This window comes from Aedes aegypti, chromosome 3 (assembly GCF_002204515.2).
Source record: "Aedes aegypti strain LVP_AGWG chromosome 3, AaegL5.0 Primary Assembly, whole genome shotgun sequence".
Lineage (NCBI taxonomy): Eukaryota > Metazoa > Arthropoda > Insecta > Diptera > Culicidae > Aedes > Aedes aegypti.
The window spans coordinates 197869244-197892242 of record NC_035109.1 but is presented as its reverse complement, the minus strand read 5'-3'; the positions used below and the strand labels follow the sequence as shown (position 1 = coordinate 197892242).

Genomic DNA, 22999 nt, shown 5'->3' with positions numbered 1-22999 from the left:
AGGTGCGTTCAATGTGAGTACAGTGGGAATGTAGTTTATAAACCTAGGAATGATTTTCAGATGACTTTAGTAAATTTTACTGCATTACATTAATCTTTTATATTACGTAGTTGTTATTTATATAATTAACCCTCTAATACCCAAATTTTTATTTTCGATCTAAATATCATTTTTCGTTATCTAAAATCGTTCTAAACACGTTTTGGGCAAAGATTTATTTTTATTCGTGAATTTATGAATTTTGGTTTTTGATTTTTATAATTTTCATTTTTGAACATAGATACGCTTTTTCATTTTTTATTGAAGCCAGTCTTGGTTATTGATTTTTGGCAATAATAAAAAAATAGGTTTTTACGGAACTTTTGAAAATATTTATTTTTTAATTTTTTTCTGGAGCATATTTTATTTTCCGTGTAACTAACGGAAAAACAGATTTGACATCATTTTAATACCACCAACCTCTTCTTCTGTGATAGGTTGATCGTCGAAAAATATAAAAGTTACGATTTTTTATATTACACGTTAAATAAACTCCAGGCATTTGTAGGTTATATAAGAATACAATTTTTCAAACAATTTTCAAAAATACAAAAAAGTTTCGAAAGTCCTTACATGCGTGTTATAAGCTAAAGTGTAAGCCAGAAATAAAACCATTTTAATTTCCAAGCTACGAAAAAATATACAAAATTCCAAACTGTACCCCGTCTAAAGGCGGGATTGGGTATTAGAGGGTTAAAAAAACGGCAAATCATGCGTATAAAATATTCGGTGCTTCCAAATTTTATAACTCGTTTATTTGAAGAGCTACTTGAAAGATGTGAATAAATCATTTTCCCATACTAAACTTCAAGTTGCTTGCCGAGTAGCTAAACGATTTTTGAGATTTTTTTAATTTTGCAGGATTTTGTTTGGGCCCGTTTGCTACCATTTGTAAATATGCGGTTTTTCGATTTCGAAAATTTGTCTAAATCGATACAGCCTAATGCACAATCACAGTCATTAGCACTCAGCAGCCCAAACAACTCTAAAAGCTAACAAACTAACAAGCACATCTTGGCTACTTTTAGTCACTATAAAAAACCAAAATGGGATTGAACATATATTTTTTTTATATTTTACGAGCAAAAACTTGACAGACGCAAGAAAAAACACGACTAATTTAAGACTAATGGGAAGTATGAACTTCAACAGAAAAGAAATCGCCTATCTCGATGCGTGGGAAATTTCTTGCAAGTATTTTTCTTTGATCGCAGTACGCAGTTGTCATTTCAAATGGAGCTCACTGTAGAAAATTTCTTGACCATTTCTTTCGCAGAAATTTTTACTTTTCTTGAGCGGAACAGCATACTTAGCTTAAGGAATCGATTGAAGAAGATTTTTCTTGATTAAGTTTGCCTAACCGATAGTCGTTTGAAAAAATTGAGAGCCAAAAAATTTATGAAAAACAGCATTTTTGTTAGAATTTTGCTCTATGAGAACCAAAAAATTGTTACTATGTCCAAAATAGAGTCTTCATCCCTAAATCATGTTCTGAAACACTTGTAATAGATAACAATAATGAAAGTTTAATTCTCTCGTGTAATCTTCACCAGTTTTTTTTCTGTGTTTTGTCCCCTTTGTGTTGGATTAAGAATCTTGACCATCCGGCAGACGAATACCGACAAGAAATTGGTACCAACGTCATGACACGATGGTAGAGCTGCCACCTGATGGATTAGCATTAGCATTAGCATTAAGCATTTCGCACAAATTCGTAGGTGGTACAGTCCTAGACCATTGTAAGAGGGTTGCCTCCTTCCCGTCCGTTACCAAAGTCAGAAATTTGGGACTAACTTCTAACTCTTAGACCAGATTGACGCATCCTCCAATAATCGAGAGCTGTCCTGGCCACGTCCTTGCGAAAGCTGGGGAATGGGAAAGGATGATTGATTAAACACCTACTTAAGAAAGATGCAGAGAACTCTACGACCTCTCATAGGTGTTACGGGATGTTGTGGGATGTTGATGGAAAGGTTAGTGCCATAGGATATGATTGGTAGACGTTCTGGCCGACAAATGGTTAATATTTACGCATTGTGATCATGCGCTGCTGATCAGAACAAACTCACCAAATTCCTTTTTCGAAACTCCTTTGCAATCCGTCGCTTTTCACATTCCATATTTTCAATCAACACGCTTAACACAAACAGGAGATAGAAAAAAAAAATGAGTCGAGTGAAACGAATTAAATTGCTTGATATATCACATAGCACTTTCGAGCAAAACGCAAGCAAATCATCTCCCGAAAAAAAAAACACTTTCAGCACTTTGAAAATCATGTTTCCACAGAACATTTGCACGTGGCATAGCACCATCCGCCGAATCTAATTTTTACAAGCCAAATCGAAAAAAAAGCAGATTTACCTCGCTCTAACGTAAAATTCAAAACGCAGCCACCCGCGCACACGGCTTGCTGCGATTAAATCAACTAGGCGAAACTGGCCTTCTGCCTATTTCTTCAGCTGCCACCTGATGGATTCCCGACTAGAGGTACATAACAAAAATATAATAAAATTTTATCAGAATATGATATGTATATCTTATTATGATATAATTTTGTTAGACACCGTTATCCACAGAAAATATTGAAACAAAAATACATATATTATATTGTGTTATATTTATTTTGAATATATTTCTTTTTGTTTATTTTTTAACAATTTTCTAATAAAATTAAATACACATCTGTGCATTTTAATCAACTTGAGTTTTTGAATCAAGCGAAATATATATTTTTCATTTGAGAAGAATGAAAGAAAAATCTCTTGGGTTTGTAGAACCAGCCAAGCGGTAACAAAATGTTATAATCTTAATTTAATTATTGACTAATTGCAAGTGATTAAGAAGTGACTTGTTTTATATCAAAACATAAAATGTATGTCTATTGCACCGAATATGAAGTTTGATTTTTTATTACTCCGTATATTATACAGTATTATAACATTGATACTTTGTATCAAAAATTATAACTCGACTTGATATGATTTTGATAGAATAAAAATACATTTTGTTATATTTATGTTACAATTCATAGAACTTTTTGTTATAAATTTAATTATTTTAACAACATTCTGCATCAAGTTTGTAACAACCTATGTTCGATAAAATCTTCATATCATAATAACATAAGCTGATATAATTTTATTATTTTGTTTTAGTCGGGTCAGCTGCAGAAAACCCTAAATCCAATCCTAACTATGCCCTTCCTTCCAAAAATTGTGACCATTAACCTCGAGTTGCCACGAGTACCCTAACTCCATCCCGTACTAATTTTGGTACTGAAAAGTAAATTGTAAATAACACAAAACAAAGAATTTCGGCTCCAAATTCTACCAAATCACGTGTGGATTTGACATGTTACTAAAGTGTGTACCGAGATTTGGAGCTTAAAATCATCAGCTTTAAGAAACAGTCGAAATTTAGCGTGGTATAACATGTGTGCCATCCCTAACCAGGATTAATCCATTTTCATACATTCCAACATTCCATACAGCTACATTGCAAGGCGTTAAAAAAACAGAACAAACATTATATTGTTGGATTTTTTTTAATTTATGTTAGTTGGAGTTAACTAAAAATGTTTTACAAGTTGTTTTTTATTCTTGTTTTTGTATATCAATGTTTTTCACTTATAAGTTCAGTTTCGTCAGCCTCATCGTTCTGATTTTTACTGATTTTTTTACTCGATTCATGTCGAGTTCCATTGAACCTTTGAATAATACCTCTAAACAGAGCCTTGAAAAGATGACTGTCTATATTTCTTCCTAAATAATATAAAAACATCCAGTCCGAAAATGAAAGGCTCTCCGTTATGAAATCCAGATCATATGAGTTCAGCATTCCAGGACTAACCTTGCAGAAAACGAAGCTGTTAAATTTGACCGATCTAAAATATATAACGACATAAGTTTTGAAAAAAAAAATAATAAAATAAAACTTTCTATTACCTTGCATGACAAGTGAGTGTGGTTATTCTCCATACAAGTGCGCTTATTGATACAAAAATAAGTACTGCATACCAGAACCAGAGGAATGTGAATATTTTCTCATTTATCACATTCAGTGCCATTACACAGAGAGCATCATGCTTTTGGATTGTCCCTGATGGGCCATATTTATGGAAATGGCATTTTGTAATCTTTGGAAATATAGTATCCAGCACATCCATTGATCCTGAAAAGTCCTCCTCAATGAAATCCAAACCAAGCCTATAGAACCGTCCTCCTAGAAACTTATTTGTAAACCATACTTGCGCTAATACATTTACCAAATTTAAAGTTTCGCAGAGTACGTGTTTCGAGGCCCACATATGATTCAAAATTATGTGCTTGTGAAAAGCTTCACATGCAATTTCAATTTTTTTGTCAAGTTCCGATTTGGGATATAGTGTGTATTTGCTGTCAAATGTTACAACTTTGTTTTGTTTGTAGTATCTTGAAACTTCAACCATACGAAGACCATCCACAAGACGTTTAATTTTTCCTCCTGAAATGAGTAGAAAAAGTTAGTGTATTACGTTTACGTTTATTTTGAGGCCGTAGTATAATTGTAACAAATATCAAAACTTAAAAAGCAGTTTTCACCATAATTATCTTCAAATCGAAAAAAAAAAATATAAACACAATCACAATTTATTGGCAAAGTAAAAATCCTTAATACTTAGAAAACTGTTTCTTAAGGTTTGAAATTTGCTCCAATGTTACTAGAGCATTAAAATCTAAACATGACTAAGATAATAAAAATACATTTTGTAAATATATAAGTAATGTAAATGAGCTGACATGTTTACAGGGAATTACAATTGTTAGCACTAAAAAATGATAGAATGGAAACATACATAACGCGGAACTGCGGAACGCCGGACAAGATTGAGAATGTTTCTGAATATGTTGAACCAATTCGTACTCTCACAAATCTGTCTGCCAAGTAAGATTTCAACCAGCATACAACTGTTATCGACACACTAATTCTTTCTAACTTGCACAGAAGAATTTCGTAATTGACTTTGTCAAAAGCTGCTTTTAAATCAGTATAGCGTCCACTTGCAAACCAGCGTCCATGGAACAACGATGTGATCCCACGGTAGTTGGCAACATTGCATTTATCACCTCTCTTGTGAAGGTAAGGTAAGGTACGATACTCTCCATCTAGCAGGAAAATTTTCTCGTTGCAGCGACCAATTAAAGATTTTGAGTAATGGCGTCATCAAAGCAGCGGAGCATTAGAGCAAACAGATATTCCAACAGATACGTTAGACAAATGCTACGAGGAAATGGCCAGAAGATTGAGAAGCTTACAATACGCTTAAAGTATCTACAGTACCCAATACACCACGCAGGAAATATGCACTGGATAGGTTAAGGGATGCACTAAAAGTTTCGAAAAAGCATCCGGATATGATAAATTATAAATACAGAGTCGCAAATAGAAGACATGAATATCAGATAGCTGTAAAGAAGCATACAGAAAAGGAAATTACTGATTTTTTCAAGAACTTCAATGATTATGATGCAGGAGTGAGAGTAAGGAAGACGTATGATTACTTGAAAGACTTCGTAATGAGGAAAAAGCAAAAAAAAACATGATTAGCTCGCGAGTTTGGGAAGATATACTGAAGACATGTGAGGGACCTGAAGTAGAGTTTTGTGCGGAGCATGATTGCCTAAGCCTCCAACAAATGATGAGATTGAAAGTATTCTGTTCTCAGCATGTAATGGAAAATCTCCAGGATCAGATAGAGTGATAGCCGAATACATTAAAGCTGCAGATGAGGAGACCTTAGAGAGAATAATAGAAATTATCAAAGCAATTTACATAAGGAATGATATGCCGAAGGAATGGAAGAAATCAACACAGATACGTAAGAAGTCAGGAGCTTCCGAAGCAGATCACTTCAGGAGAATTTCGCTGTGTAATGTAGTGTAGGGTAAGTGTTCCCTTAGTTGTGGGTGTTCCTTAGTTGCGGTAGTGCCGTTTTCACTGATTTTATCACATTAGTTACAGAACCGACACTGCCAATCGACGTAATGGCTTGTTGATACACGGAACTCTTGAAAAGAGCGTTCGAATTGCCTTAAAACTGATGAAATACCACTAAAATCCTAGAACTTTTCTTACTTGTACCAATAGTTGCGGTAAAGTTTTTCTATAGTGGAGGATCCCATAAGAAAACAACGGATACCGCAACTATAGGACCACAAATTATAAATATACCGCAACTAAAGGAACAGAGTACCAATAGTGGAGGTATTATTTTTCACTGACATGTCGTGGATTACTGCGATGAAATCATTTTTCTCATTAAGTCAATGGTCGTTACTTCCCGTTACAACATTAACATGTACATTAATTTCACTTCTTGAGTTTAGGCGGTTAAATGAAGTTCAATCGTGCTTAGTACCTCCACTATTGGTACATCTCATTCTATAAGATATATGCAAATGGAGCAAAGCAGTTAAGAGCATATGCAGGTGAACCCGGATTACATCAGGCAGCATTTACGGCAAACAGGTCAACAGACGACCATATATTTGTAGCTAAGAGAATGATGGAGGAATACTGGAGCTCCGGTCAGGATCTCTTTATTCTAGCGTTAGATATTAGTAAAGCATTTGATAATGCGAAGCTACAGTCGATAGGAAAAGTGCTGATTGATTTAGGAGTTCCTTCGAGATTAGTAGATAGAGTTCTCAGCTGTGTTAAAGATGAGGTTACTAGAATAATGTGGGAGAATCAGTATTCAGCTGAGGTTAAAAGGGGGAAAGGAATTAAACAAGGATGTCCGTTATCACGATTGCTCTTTAATTATTTAATAAAAGATGTTCTCAAAAAAGTAGTTGCAGATATCCCAGAATTGAAACTAATGGGCATTAATCAATTGATTCTTCCACTAATTCTAGTGTTTGCAGATGACATTGCTAGAACGAAGGCGGAGTTAGAGAAAATATTGCATGAATTAGAACTGCAACTTGCAAAAGTGGGCATTGAAATTAATCGCGATAAAAGTTAGTTTTGATTAGATATATAAATGATAAAGCTTAACACCCAAAGGAGATTCTTCTAAATAACAAGATATTCAAAGTGAGCGACAGTTTAGCTTATCGAAGATAATAGTATTGATTGATTGATTTGACTTTATTAACGAGATTTTTAGCCCTGGGCTAGTTCATCTCGGGACCAACGGCTTTACTTCCCTTCCGAAGGAAGTCGTCACTATAACTTTTTACGTCATAAGTGACTATGTCGGGGATGGGATTCGATCCCAGGTCCTCGGCGTGAGAGGCGAGTGTTCTAACCACTACACCAGGTCCGTCCCCGGATAATAGTAGATTTTTACAAAACTTTCAAGCCAAGCTGGGGATTAGGAAAGTTAATGTATAAGACCGTGATAGCACCGTCGTTGTTATACGGAATTAAAGTGTCTGTTATGACTAAGAAAAGCAGGTTTAAAATAGGTAATTATGAAAAATTTATACTCAGGAACATTTATCAATATTGTAAGAAACCAAAAGACTTAAAATTCAATGCTAGAATATTATTAGACGGAAAAACCATTAACAGAAGAATTAGAGTAGGAAGAATAAGTTATTTTAATCATGTAAGACGTAGAGAAAAAAAACATCCGCTGAAGTTAGCATACAAATTGAAATTTGATAAAAAGAAAGAAGGCAGACCATCTTTAATATGGCTGAAATCATTAGATCAGGATTTTGAGAAGTAGGGTACCGGTACCAATGGTTGTAATGTACCAGTAGATTGGACTATGGAATAAAACGTACATTTTTAGATAAAAACGACTTGCGCTATTTTTGATGGATAGATAGTTTAGTCGATTTGCCAAATTTCAGCTTTTTATTTTATCTAAAAGTCTTATAAATAATTAGGTTTACGCAAAAAATTTGCTCCCTTGCACCAGAAGTTGCCTTTATGTTCCAATAGTGGATCAACTGACGGAACCAGTTTTTAAAATAAATATATAAAAATTAATAAATATCCCAGAGATGATCTTTATGATTCATTCGAAAGATGTTAGTAGCAGCTCCGAGGGAAAAATATTAAATCTATGTCAAAATCAACTATTTTGTTTAAAATTCCTTATATCATTCCCGAACGTCCACTACTGGAACACGTGTACCAATTGTGGCTCAAGCGATTCTATACTCAAAAAATAATTTTATCACTCTTTTTATATTTTTCCCATATAGTAGAGGATGAAATCTTTCTGTTGACGCCACAAGATCTCTGTTAAGACTTTTCGTTATTATGTTATGATTTTTTATAGCTTAGGTAGTCCACTAATGGCACCGGCACCCTATCAGAATATGGATAGAAGTAGTTGGAAAGAGCTATTAAAAGACAGGGAAAAGATTAAAAAGAAGCTTGATGAAATTTGTAGAAATGAGGAGAGCGAAATTTCCGATGGGGAGTTTTCAGATGGGGACCAAAACTCGAGATACAAACATTGGATATGGAAAAGGAGGAATGAGAAATGAAGCGATTCAGAATGACTGGAGTTGAAGAAGAGATGAGAGAAGATCACCATATTGTGCATTGCCAGAATAAAGGTATTGTAAGTACAAATCAATGTTTTAAATGTGTAGAATGGAAGTCAAACAAGTATACGTTATACTGGGAAGGTTTAATTTAATGGTAAGTGAAATTATTACAAAACATAATCAATAGTACCAATCGTAATTGTCATATATCATATATCAAACAAGACACCCAATTGAAGCAATATGGATGAGGAGAGTGGAATTGCCAACTCCTTTTCGCTAACATACTGTTGATAGAGAGATTGTCCTTAAACCCCACTCATTGAGACATCCTTTTGTATGATGAAATGACCGGTAGATCGGTGACCAGTATCTAGGTTATAATTTTTGGAATGCCTTAGGTAAACCTTAAATAATAGCAAAGAACTGAAACTATAAACTGGATAACATCGTATAAAACGGACAGTCTGCTGTCTAACGGCTGTGCCATGCAACAATGAGTGGTTACCCTTACATACATACCCTTATATACATCAAAGCAGCGGAGCATTTTTTCAGAAAGTTATATCCGTTTGTGTGCTATTGCATGTTTTGCGATTTGCATAATTTGAGAACGATTGTCGCTGAAATCAGGCCGCCATCGGCACACATCGTTAGAATTCCAATTTTATGTCACTGATTTATAACAGGGTGGTCCTTTCGAGAGAACAAATTGGTGGACTAGCTAGATAAAAAGTTTGCGAAAAAGCCCATTTTTAATAAATCATAGGTTCATTTCTTCGCATGATATGTCTCATATTTCCCTTGGAACACAATGGAAACATAGTGGCATCGTATATAGAAGAAGGATATATGTAGCTTTAATTTAAGGTTAAGAAAATTTTGGCGACCATTTTAATGTTGACCGCCACCTTGGATTCTGTCAGAAAACCCGTTTTTCACCATAAGCGCAACGCTCGTTTGGAATTCTGAAATAACCATCAGAAAACTGAAAAAGGTAAGCTACAAAAACTAGGTTAACAATGGTATTCACCGGTCACTCGATTGTGGTAACCAGTGAGTTAAATTTTTAGCACAAATGGTTGTCAGGTTTTCTACATTTGTGCTTTTGAAAATTTAAGGTTTGGCTTCGATGCATCTTCATCTTAACAAAGGATTGCTCAACACTTGATGCAGTTGAATGAAGAAAAGTGTGTTGCTTTGGGCTAGCCCTTATCTAATGTTAGTGATTGTTGAGTATGTGCAGTCTTTGGCTGAAGATGGTGCAAATTATCCATTTTTTTTAATCAATTTGTAAACTTCTATAGCTGGTTAAAATAGCATAATTTTTGAAAAAAAAATAAAATAAAAATAGTTTCAAACTATGTTTTGTAGATATTCAAAATAGCAGATAGACTAGAGCGAATATTAATCATAATTCGAATAAGTATGTGAATACTGAATATACTATACATGGTGTAGTTTCCGTTTATATAAAAATCTTACCTTCCATATTACGCCATATATAATGCGGTCCATAGAACAATATTGCTTGGATAAATAACACAAACGGGACCCATTGATAATATGCGTGGTACTTTATAGGGTCATCTGAATATGTATGTCCAACTCCTGGGTGAGGTATGTTTCCATCTTGTAGCATTGATTCGTTGAAATGTCTTACAACCGTAAACGTAGTTGTAAAAAAACAAAAAGTGTTGATAACATGCTCAGGAATGGATCCTCCTGTAATGCATCGTATATGCTCTCCTATGTATTGCCTACGATACTTTAAAGTATTATCTATTCTTTACATAAGCATAATGAGATCAGTTATTTACCTGGATGTTACAAGAAGTGTACATACAAGCAGAATGGTGAAGGTAGCTCGATAGTGAAATTTAAATGCAACATTATCAATGGATACAAATTTATTCTTGAATTTCAGATGAGGAGAGAGTACCGAAAATGTATTCAACATGTTTGGTACCTTCGTATGTGCTTAACATTCCACTTGACTAATAAAACTGACATGATGAAATCGTTTCCAGCACTTCAATTTCATAGAGCCATTTTTATCTATCGTTTGGTCGTTGTTATCAATACTGTCTAAACTTATCTGTGCTCATACACTCTGGAATAAAAGCTTTGGTTCACCTCTGTTGCGATCAGAAGGGAATAACATTTAAATGCAAATAAAAAAATATATTTTCTTATCTTATTTTGTTATGTTTTAAAAATATCTTTAAGGCTGATGCAAATATTGATATTTTTTATGGGGGATGTGGAATATGCATAAATAAGGAACAAATAACAATAACTCATTTTTTATTTCAAGTTTTATTGAAAAATGTGACTAAACATTAACGTTCAACGCTCCGTCATTGTAATCATCGTCATTATCGAAATTTCAAAAGAAAGTTTTTCTGTTCAAAACTGAAATTTATTCGATGAAAATCGTGTTTTGGTTGAAGAATAGAATACAGCGAACACATTTTCCTGTACATTTTCTTGATTTTGAACGAAAAAACTGCATTTGAAAATTTTGAAATCAATGACGGATCCTGCCCCTTAACGTTTTGCTTTACAATTTCTTGGACTGTCATTCGGGTGGGTGTTCAAGATCTTTGACTCTTTTAACGTTAAGAACCTTGAACAAAACAATTTGTTTACTTCCCCTTTTTACATTTTTTGAGATACCGTCGATGGGGGTGACAATGGGTCTAGGGGGTGAGATTGAGTCAAAACGAAAAAATATGATTTATGAAATATTTCAGCTAATAACGCTGATATTACTACCCAGTAAACACAAACTCGTATACGATAGCGCATAAGAGTACAAATGTGGAGGCGATATACGTACATGCGCCATAAGGATGCGTGCAAGATGTACGTATATCGCCTCCACATTTGTACTATTATATCCCATCATATACGATGGTGTGTTTACTGGGTAAAATTAATAATTCATATGACAGGGAACATATTATTACACATAATTAATTACCATATACATTTTTAGAAATAGTGTGTTTTTTGTTTAATATATGAATAAACTTGTATGTTGAAACTAGAGAGAATTTACAACATTAAATTTCTCCCGTGCAAAGTATCACGCATGTACGTTAACCTCTATTGTTATATTAGTGGAAGCTTTAAAGTCTTTTCAATACACTTCACTCGTATCTTCAGAAATTTATTTGATTTTTCCACAAAAATTTCATTTTTTTGGTACGGTGTCTAAAACATAAAAAATGGGGGTGAGATTGGGTCATGCAAGAACGATCGTGAATGAAATCACAAGTCCACATATTTGTCGTTTTACGGTGCCATGTGTACTCTTTCATCATTAAGATGTGTTTAATCTTCTAAATACAGCATCGCTGAAACATCAAACAAGTCTACTTGAGGATTCCGTGCAATGAATAGAAATGCAACGCATTTTGACAACTTTCCAAGCCAGCAGCTGTTTTTCGTGCGAAGCAACATCGTAAAGTTTTAACAAATGTTTTTTTTTTGTTTATTTAAATATTTATTACTGTTTTCATATTATAAAAATATCTTACAGAAGTACAAATGAGTTAGATCGCTGATATACCTGAATTGTGACGTCAACAACTGCCTGAAATGTATTGATCGTGGTATGTCGCACCGAAATTTAACTATTTGCGAAGGTGTGAAATAATCACTGTTTCAGTACACATTTGGGGAAACTGAGTAGGCTTCATGGCAATGGAGAGAGACTTTGAAGACAATTTGAAGGAAAAAATAACATGAAAATTTATGTAAACTTGACGATAAATGCTGGGCTTACATTTTTATCTCATAGCTCTTCAATTTCTTTGTTATAATCGTACTTTCAAGTGGGTTTATGATACTTCTGAAACATCTTAGATGACCTTTCCGTCTTGTTTGCATCATATTTAATCAATATTTTTCAGCTGTGAAGGGTTTTGCGTTCATATTCTCGAAAACAAGTTATTTCAATTACAGTGACCCAATGTCACCCCTCTATGGGGTGAGATTGGGTCATTTTTAATTCACTCGTAGTGCCGTAGTGAATAATATTTCTCTTTAATTTTTCGGACAGCTGTTAATGTACCATCAAAGTACATACACACCAAATTTGAAGTTTATTGAAGTTAAATTGCGATAGTTGTTCAATAAATAATTCGTACGTATCCCTTTTTGACTCATTCTCACCACCAACGACGGTACTAGGATGTTTAATGAATTTTGAACAGAGCGTTACGCGTATATAATTTGACCACTTCCATTTGATTTCGTCGGTTTGTCCAAAATACTTTGATCACCCTAACATACCGTAATCCGGGGACAAATTGATCACTGGGATGAATTTGATAAGGTCGGTATCAAATAGCATTTTCTTTCAAGGACGCTTAATGTTTCACTTGCATCCCAGACATTCCATGTTTTCTAGTTTGTTTTTGTCTAATGATGGTCCTGAACTATTTCATTTATTTTAAGGTCAGTTTTACATAGAAATTTTCACAGTTTTTAAAGGAAAAGCTTAGTTGACGCAATACTGTTGAAAATGTCGATACCAAACAATCCTAATGCATACATTGAGCTTTAAAAATGTTCTGTAAGCTTAAGTGGGAACTACTGAATGCATTTTGAAATCGTATAGCATTACAAGAAAAGTGTTTTGTTCATAAAACCGTTTATTCACGAACACCGTGATTATTTAAAGGTAAATTGCCTACATTTAGGCTTCCCGATTAGAGGTACATAACAAAAATATATAAAAAAAAATATCTGATTATGATATGCATATCTTATTATGATATAATTTTAATAGACTCCGCTGTCCACAGAAAATATTGAGACAAAAAAATATCATATTATGTTATATTTTTTTTTGAATATATTTCTTTTTGTTTATTTTTAACAATTTTATAATAAAATTAGATACACATCTGTGCATTTTAATCAACTTTGAGTTTTTGAATCAAGCGATATATATACAGCCATTCCATGAAAAACCGATCTAGTGGGTCACCGAATTCCGTGAAAATGGGCTATTTTGTTCCTTATCCGGAACAAGGATACACGTATTTTTGGATTTCTTGATTAGGGTGACCATTTCCGGAATAGGGTGACCAGAAAAATAGCGATTTTGCAAAATTTTTATTTTTAAAAATATTATAACTTTTGAACCGTTTGACCGATTTTCAATCTTTTTGGACGAAATGAAGGCTAAAGATTTTGACTTTTTAGGAAAAATATAAAATTTCACAAAAATTGTGTTTTTTACATGAAAAAACTCAATAGTTTCCGTTTTTTCGTGTTTTGAAGGCCTCGGGACCAAAGGGACTAATGCTGTTCTCATTTTTTCTTGAAAGTTCAGAAAATTTTACGTTTACTGTCAAATTTTCAGCGATGTATGTTTTCTAGTTTTTGAGATATATTTTCTTGAAAATAAAAAATCAGTCATTTTTCATCGGCACACACTGTAGATCTCAGCGCATTAGATTTTAAATGTTTAAAAAAAAACCATAACTTTTGAACAGCTCAACCGATTTCCAATCTTTTTTTATGAAATGAAAGCTTAAGATTTCAACTTTTCAGAAACAGCAATTAGTCTCTTTGGTCCCGAGGCCTTCAAAACACAAAAAAACGGAAACTAAAGAGTTTTTACATGTGAAAAAACAATTTTTGTGAAATTTTATATTTTTCCTGAAAAGTCAAAATCTTAAGCCTTCATCTCGTCCAAAAAGATTAAAAATCGGTCAAACGATTCAAAAGTTATAAAAATAAAAATTTTGCAAAATCGCGATTTTTTGGTCACCCTATTTCGAAAATGGTCACCCTAATCAAAAAATCCAAAAATACGTGTATCCTTATTCCGGATAAGGAACAAAATAGCCCATTTTCACGGAATTCGGTGACCCACTAGATCGGTTTTTCATGGAATGGCTGTATATGTGACGAAATGTGTGGGCCATATTCAATGTTTTATGTTGAAACTAATTTTATGAAATGTTAAATGTTACTTCATTAAGAATCGATTACGTAAACTGATATAGATCAATGAAGTACTGGTTTTGTAGAAATTAGGTTGACAATACAGGTTGGACTCGATTATCCGGAGTATCGATTTTTTTTTACTCCGGATAATCGAATCACTACGAAAAAAATTAAATCGTCGATAAAAGAAAAACTTATATATTATCTTTTTTCGTTATTTTATCTATATGATGCGGTGGCATAGCCAGAAATTATTTCTAGGATCAGTAGGGGTCTTTACACGAAAATAAAAATTTTGATTCGCATACACAAAAAAACACTTTTTCAAACCCCCCTTGTCTTAAATACGATCAAAACTGCAAAACTATTCATATTGTATATTGCAATACCAAATTATCTTAGATTTATGCATAAAAATTGAAAAAACAAGAACATCAAAAAACTAATTCCAGATAATCGAGTCTAAAATTCCGGATAATCGAATCCCGGATAATCGAGTCCGACCAGTGCATTCCAAGCAAAAAAAAACCAAATATCATAAAGTTGATCATATTTTGGTTTTTTTTTGCAAACAAGTACTGGTACCCAGCGCACATGAGTATATACTGTATATTGTTTTTTGAAAGTTTTCAGCTTGTTAAAAATAGTTTTAAGTGATTATTTGATCTAGCTGATATAGGGTATGAAAACAACCCATGAAAAGAATTTTCGGTTATATTGATAATATATATAATACCTTATTACTGACTCGGCATGGTGCCGAAATGGCCCCGGAGCCGAATATGAAGTCCAAACTTTTATAAGTCATAACTTTTTGAGTTATTCTTAAGTTAAAACACCTTGAATTGTGAAATTAGCCTAAAGGTTGGCAGTTTGCTAAGGAAATTCTGCATTATTTATAGTGAATTTATAGAATTGTACATAACTAAACATATTTATGAAAGTTTTGACAACGGAATCGTTTTCGGCGATGTTATTTTTAGTAATAACCGCATTCTTTATTCTCAAATTGTTTTCAGAACACATGGATTACATGATTCTTTGATCGTGTCAACCATAAGCTTGAAAATCATTGTTTCTGAAAGTTGAAAAACTTACACGTGAACACAACTCAATTTTCGCAAAACCCTTTATTCTAGCTTACGAATAGAAGAAAGAGGAGCACAATTTATGCATTAAAAATTCTTCATTGATATATATTCAATCATGCTTTTTACAAAGAGGGTCCTTTGATCAATGTTACCCCGGATTACGGCACTGGGGCCACAATATGCGTCACAAGTGCTTCTTATTGCAAAGTTTCAGACAATTCGGCCAAGAATAAACCCCCATGCTAAAGTGAATCATGGAAGTGCCCAAGTAGCTCTGCACCCTACTCAATGCGAGACTAGCAAATTTTGCTCCAAATGATCTACTTGCCCCACCATGGTGGGATAAGTGGGCCACGAGTTATGTCTTGATGAAGTTAAGTACACACTTAAAAATGACATCGCTTTTCGGTAATACATTTTTTGCAATTTCTTATCGTAATAGGCTGTTTTCCATCACGCCAATCTGTCATGAAACGGCCTACTTTCCTGCACTGAAGTATGCAGTGCGGGAATAGTCATTACGCAACTGAAACCAGTGCTGTAATGATTCATTACGCAACGCTTTCACATTACGCAACTCTTTTGAGTTGCGTAATGAATCATTACACAACAATTTTTCAGAAATAGTAAAATGATGGTGAATGCATTCCGGTGTAATTTCTGATGCCCTCAAGTGGTCTTCAAAGAAATTGCAAAATATGTTGTGCGTAACTCGTTGCAGAACTCGATTTTTACAGCACACGTCGTAATTATCATACTCGGCAAGCCTTGTAGGATAAATTTACCACTCGTGCCGTTAAAAATCATCGTTCTTCAACTTGTTCCGTAAACTACTACAGTCAACTCTCCCTTACTCGATATTGAAGGGACCATCGAGTTAGCCATGAAAACCAACTTTCACTATGGTTGTCTAACTCGATATCGAGATACAGAATATCGAGTAAGGGAGAGTTAACTGTATTTTGCGATTCCGTTGCAAATCAATCCACTTTTCATTGATAAGATGCACTACATAGTGGTAGGAAAAGCACCAAAAAACCAATGCTGAAAAGTGCTACTTTTCAGCACTGTTTTCGGTGCTGAAAAGTAGCACTTTTCAGTACTGTTTGGGAGGCGTCAGCCAAATATCCCAGTCTATTCTGCCAAAGCATCTTGTTTTATATGTGATGTGAGATCCAGATACAAGACTGGTGATATTGTCGGTGCGCTAAAAAGTTAGAATAAGTTTCTCGCCAAAGTTAGATTTTTCTCAGAATCTATGCGAGATACCTAACTTCGGAAGCGGTGCATTCGATTCGCATCCGGATGCGCTCTAATACGCCCTTCTTCCGAAACAGGGTATCTTGCATTGATACCGATAAAAATTCATTTTAGGCGAACTGCATTTTCAGACCGATCTGATCCTTGTTTGGAAACAGATCGTTCCGCATTCGTAGAGGTGGTAGCAGAACCCGCTACTGCACGCACCTGTTCTGTCCTCCAATAGGGAATATGGGTCTGTATCATGTGAACGAGAAAATTTGTGACATTCGTAGATGTCGCAGCCTATGCGATTGAACAATTCTGAATTGATACTACACATGGATGTACGCCCGCGTGGTTTCTGTTGAAATTTTTGTTTGTGCTTTTGGAAATGATCCAGCTTAAATGGAATTTTTCGTAATAGCAAAAAATGTTGTATGCAACTCGTTGCAAAACCCGATTTTTTCAGGACTCGTTGTATTTATCCAACTTGGCGAGCCTCGTTGGATAAATGTACAACTCGTGCTGAAAAACTCATCATTTTGCAACTTGTTGCATAAATAACTATTGCGGTTTTCGATCAGTACACCACAAAAAATAATGAGATTTCAGCTCTTTTTGTTGAAATTACTAATCTTCAGTAATATTTTACCTAATTTAGTGAATTCAGTAAACGATCATGTTGATAAGACCGCAAAATTACAAATTCACCGAGAAAAAGCAAAAAGTTAGTAAAATGTTAGTACTGACTAATCAGTATCGATTCTATTTTACCGAGTTTTCGTTAATATGAAATAAAAACAATAAGCCACGTTTGATATCTGCCAAAAGAATGTTTTTTATTTATTTATTTATTTTCGTCAATCAATAGTAGACTACATGTTTGCTTAATTCTATATATTATTATATCTTAAGGAATTAAAATATTGTCTTAGCTTTGTTCGCGACATGGTCAGATCAGTTTCTGCGCAATGTTGATTATAAAGAGACATCATAAACTGTCTAGTGGGCGTGTAGAAATTCAAACATGATAAAAGATTGGTGGAATCAATACGCTGTGATACAATATCATTGACAAATGAAATCATGGCTATTTTGCGACGCTCATTTAAGGTTTGAATATCGATAAGCATGCATCAAGCCTCGTATGATGGGAGTGGAAACGTTGTCCAGCCTAATTTGCGTAAGGCATATAAAAGAAATTGCTTCTGTACTGATTCGATTCTATCACCATGTGTTTTATACGTGGAGACCACACAATACTACAATATTCTAGAACTGATCTTACATAAGCAATGTACAAGGTTTTAAACGTATATGGATCCCGAAAATTGTAGCTAAAACGCCTAATAAAGCTCAACATATTGGTAGCTTTATGAATAATCGTATTATAATGATCAGTAAAGGTAGGTTTAGAATCTAATATGACACCTAAATCTCTAATCTTATCGCACTTTTGAACAATTTGATTTCCTAAAGAGACAGTAATCTGTGGTGTATTCCGTTTTCTGATATATGTGATTAAATTACATATTTTGACGTTTAGTTGAAGTAAGCTTTTGCTACACCATTTATCAAATATACTTATTTCATGCAGATAAATGTCGCTATCTTTGTTGCTATTGATTTCCATATACAGTTTCATATCGTCGGCATAAATAAGAATTTTAAGATGTTTAAGCACATATGAAATATCGTTAATAAATAATATAAATAACAATGGACCTAAATGCGAACCTTGGGGAACTCCTGATGTAACGTGAACAGGTTTAGACATTTTTCCCTCAAACCTAACTATTTCTTGGCGATCTGTTAAATACGATTCAATCCAGTTAAGGAATCTCATCGCAATTCCCATTTTATTGAGCTTGAAAATCAACATAGGAATGTCTAGTCTGTCAAATGCCTTACTAAAATCGGTGTAAAGTGCTTCGACGTGGTTACCTCTATCCATTGCATTCAAAGTGTAATTTACAAATTCCAAAAGGTTTGTTGTAGAAGAACTACCTTTATAGAAACCATGTTGTGTATTCGTTATTCTATGTTTTATTTGACTAAACGCATTTTTATTTATAATTGATTCAAATAGTTTTGGCATGGATGAAATAATAGCAATTCCACGATAATTTCGAACATCAGATTTTCTGCCAGACTTGTAAATGGGTATGAGATACGATCTTTTCCATTCTTTTGGAAATCTGCCCATTTCAAGTGACTTGTTGAATAGCCAAAATAATGGTGCCGTAAATTCATTAGCTAAGTTTTTCAGTAAAATAGGTGGGATTCCATCTGGCCCTGATCCTTTGGTGGAATCTAAATTCTTCAGTCCTGTTTAAATGTCCTGTACCAGTATTTGACTAACACCGATATCGCTTGTAAAATCAGGAAAACTAGAAAAATATTCAAAATCACGATGTTTATCCGAAAAGTTTGTAAAAGTCTCTTGGAAAAAAGTAGCAAAAAGATTGCACATGCCATCTGGATTATCTGCTGCTTTATCATCCAATGTCATTTTAGATGGAAAATTGTTAGACTTCATCTTCGATTTAGCATAGTTGAAGAAATTCCTAGGGCAAGATTTTAAATCATTTTCTATTTTTGTGTTGTACCCTTCAAGTGCAGCGGATATTGCTTGATTAAGTTGGTTGACAATATACAAATAATATTCTAAACTTTCTCGAGATTTTTGTTGCCTGTAAATTTTATGAGCCTTTTGCTTACGATTTTTTAAATTATTTATTTGCTTATTAATCCAAACAGGATTTTTCGACCTATTTCTACGACGTCTCCGCAATAGTGGAACTTCCATCTGAATAATTTCCGATAAAATTGAATAAAAATCCGTCACTGCATTTTCTAAATCTCCTTGGTTTTTCAAAACGGATTGCCAATCTATTCTATTTAATTTTTGTTCAATTCCGTCATAATTAGCGTTTTTATAATCAAAGAAATTCTCAAAGTCACAGTTGTCAGAATTGTGATTATTGTGAACAAAAATTGAGTACTCAATAGCTGTGTGAAATTCTTCATTTTTCCATAGTGAAGAAAGAGATTCATTCACACAAAAATCTTCCATAATGTTTGAGAATAAGAAGTCCAAATAACAGTTTTACTGGTTTTTCACATGATTTATTTGATTTAAACCTAAAAATGCAGCTTTTTCAAAAATAAATTGTAATGATTCATTTTCACCGACAACAGGAAGCAGAATGCTTTCGTTTTCGGAATCACGAATAAAATCGGCATTACGCTGATTAAAGTCGCCATAAATATGCACTTTGAATTCTGGAGATAACTGGGATACAATTTCTTCAGCAGTTTGAAAGAAAATTTCATATGATGATTTGCAAGCTTGGTCCGGCGGAAAATACACAGAAGCAAATATATGTGTTTTTCCGGCGATGTGTGCTTTCACCCACACATGTTCAAATTATTTATGTTTTGATGAAATAATTAATTCTGAATTGAATTTCGTAGATATTGCGATGAGAACTCCACCACCATTAAAACTATTACCAAAAACTTCTTCACTTTTAATTTTTTCATTCCAACTAGTTTCAGTGCGCAAAACAACTGAGAAGGATGAAATTACAATTCTTTTATGAATTTCGTTCATTTTAGATGCACTCTTCATGCGATTAAAATTTTGGCAATATACTAAAATTTCGGTAGCATTTGCTTCTGAAGAAGTTGGTGGTAACACATCCCTTTGCATAACACTATTTGAAAGTTCAGATCTATTATTAGATACCGTAATCCGGGGTAACATTGATCATTTTTTAAAATATTTCTTAAATATTTCGTTTGAAAGTGCAAATGTTGCAAATTTTATATTTTTAAAACAAGTACTGCCACCCATAGCTCGTGACTATATACTGCATTTTCTTTTATGAAAGATTTAAGATGTTTTAAGTGATTTTTTGATTTAGCTGATATGGGGTAACATCAATCACCTATGTAAACAACGTTCGGTAATATTGAAAATGTCGTTACTTACTCAAATCATGACCCCCGAAACCGAATATGAAGGCCAAACGCTTACAAGTCATTTACTTTTTGAGTTATTTTAAAATTAAAAACACCTCGAACCACGGAATACGCCTAAAGGTAGGCAATTTCCTAAGGGAAATTACATTCTTTACAGTAAATCGTTAATGTTGCCTATTTGAGCATAATGATGAAAGTTTTGACAACGGAATCGTTTTCGGCGATGCCATTTTTAGTAAGAACCGCATTTTCCTTGCTCATATCGTTTACAGAACTTATGTGAGACATGAATCTTGGGTAGCGTCATCCTTACCTATTGGAATCATTGTTTCGAAAAGTTGACAAATTTACGCATAAGGTACACGCAATTTTAGCAAAAATCTTCGCTTTCATTAGCTCATGAATATATGAAAGAGAAGCACTATTCTTTATTTGTAAATGTTCCATCAATAAATGATGATACGAACTTTTTACGCGATGAGTCATTCCGATCAATGTTACCCCGCTGATCAATGATACCCCGGATTACGGTACATTGTCATTAGACTGGCCCTTAAACAAAAAAGTTGTAAAACTCAACGGGGCACCCCCTAGTTATGTGCCTCAGGGTAAGAAAAAAGCTCTGTCAAAATTTCATCTCAATTGGTTGCTCCACCGACAGGCGCATTCAGTTCGAAGTTTGTATGGAATATTCGTTTCAACTATATTGAAAATTGACCCTATGGCACTGTTATGTTCCGTATGCTAGTTGCTCGCGTTCAATTGAGCCCAGAATGACAAATTCACTTGTTGATACCCTAATGAACATAGTTGCAGAAGGTTGTATCTGGATTTAAGCTCATTTTAATTAACCTTCCTTTTGTTGAAAGTTAGGCTTAGATCAGCACTCCCGTACAATCACATATATGCATGCGCCTTATGCCGCAGCTCGCGCAGCGTCATAGGTGGCTATGATGCGCTTAGTGGCTACCACCAAGCTATGTTGAAGAAATGCTAAGCAGTATTGCAAATCTACTTCAGATAGTTAAAACACCACCTTTTCAATTTTAATCATGATACAACCTTCAAAAATATTGTTCGCTATGGTATCAAGTAGTGTTTTTGACATTCTGGGTTCAATTAAACGTTATCAACAATTTTCCTGAACCAAACAGGGGATGATGTGCTGTTTCCCATATGTTTGAGCTGAAAATCTCATATTAACTTCAATTCAATTGCGCCAGCTCATGGAACGACCAAATGAGCTGAAACTTATAGGAAGTCTCCCTTTAACCGTAAAGAATAATCCTGGGGGGTGCCCCGTGGAATTATACAACTTTATTTTTCTCCCATACTGAGCTGGGCCAGTCTAATTGTCATTATTTAAAATATTACCAACTGGTTGTTCATCAACCACGATTGGATCGTCAGGGTCTACGTCTGAAGACTGCGTCAAGTTGATCGAAAACACGTTTTTTCACAGGAGCACGAAGAACAATGCTGCGAAAAGGAGTTTCTTAAGGCAGGACCAAACAACCAGTTCGAACTAGAGGTTGAGCACAAAAGGAATCCATCATCGACAGGATACGGATTCAAAATTTTTCCTCTCTGAAATTTGATCCCACGTTGCTTATCTGGAGCATTGGAAAAAGTCAGCTTTGCTGCTTCGAGTAAATCCTTATCCGAGGGAAGACCATTAGAAACCGCTCCATCGCTTCTGCGCTTCATGTTGCTGTCGTTGTAGTTGAACCATTTCTCGCGTTGAGTATCATACAGGCGTATCTGCAGTGATCGATTTCTCTTCGTCGATTTTCTCTTTGCATTATTACATGAAATTTTTTCGATTTTCGAAACATTTTACGGTTTAGTATGATGAACGACGATGAATACTGTCTACTGAGTCAAAAATAACAGTCGAAAATAGTCACACGACCAAGTAATAAGATAAAGAGAAAATCGATGAAGAGAAATCGATCACTGCAGTTACGCCCTTATGATACTGAACGCGAGATTTTTGTGAGGTATTGTTTTTCATATTTTCGCGTACATTTTTACTTGTGGTGTGCTTGGAGGGAGTTATTGAAGAAATGGAGTTTGTTTTACGATTGGTACTGTTGTTATGGCCTCTGTATTTCTTCGCTTTCTTCCGTTTTTGGGCCGACGCTGCTGACGATTGTCATATTCTGTCCAATCAGA

General features: G+C 34.3%; 1 protein-coding gene across 1 annotated transcript; it reads right to left on the bottom strand.

Annotated features, from left to right (window-relative positions):
* Positions 1-3570: 3570 nt before the first annotated feature.
* LOC5570797 (innexin inx7) lies at positions 3571-10558 on the bottom strand. Its single transcript, XM_001653251.2, has 4 exons — positions 10355-10558; positions 10020-10294; positions 3987-4524; positions 3571-3925 (listed from the first exon to the last, which is right to left on the bottom strand). Exons 1-4 carry the CDS (start codon positions 10492-10494, stop codon positions 3655-3657), a joined length of 1224 nt encoding a protein of 407 aa, XP_001653301.1. The 5' UTR covers positions 10495-10558; the 3' UTR covers positions 3571-3654.
* Between the last annotated feature and the right edge of the window lie 12441 nt (positions 10559-22999).

Bases quoted from the DNA above. Each gene is read 5' to 3' on its own strand.
- LOC5570797 (XM_001653251.2), bottom strand. From the start codon at position 10,494: ATGTTGAATACATTTTCGGTACTCTCTCCTCATCTGAAATTCAAGAAT. The intron at 4,525-10,019 runs GTAAGATTTTTA...TACTCATTTCAG, and splicing joins TATATGGCGTAATATGGAAG to GAGGAAAAATTAAACGTCTT. The intron at 3,926-3,986 runs GTAATAGAAAGT...TATATATTTTAG, and splicing joins ACACTCACTTGTCATGCAAG to ATCGGTCAAATTTAACAGCT.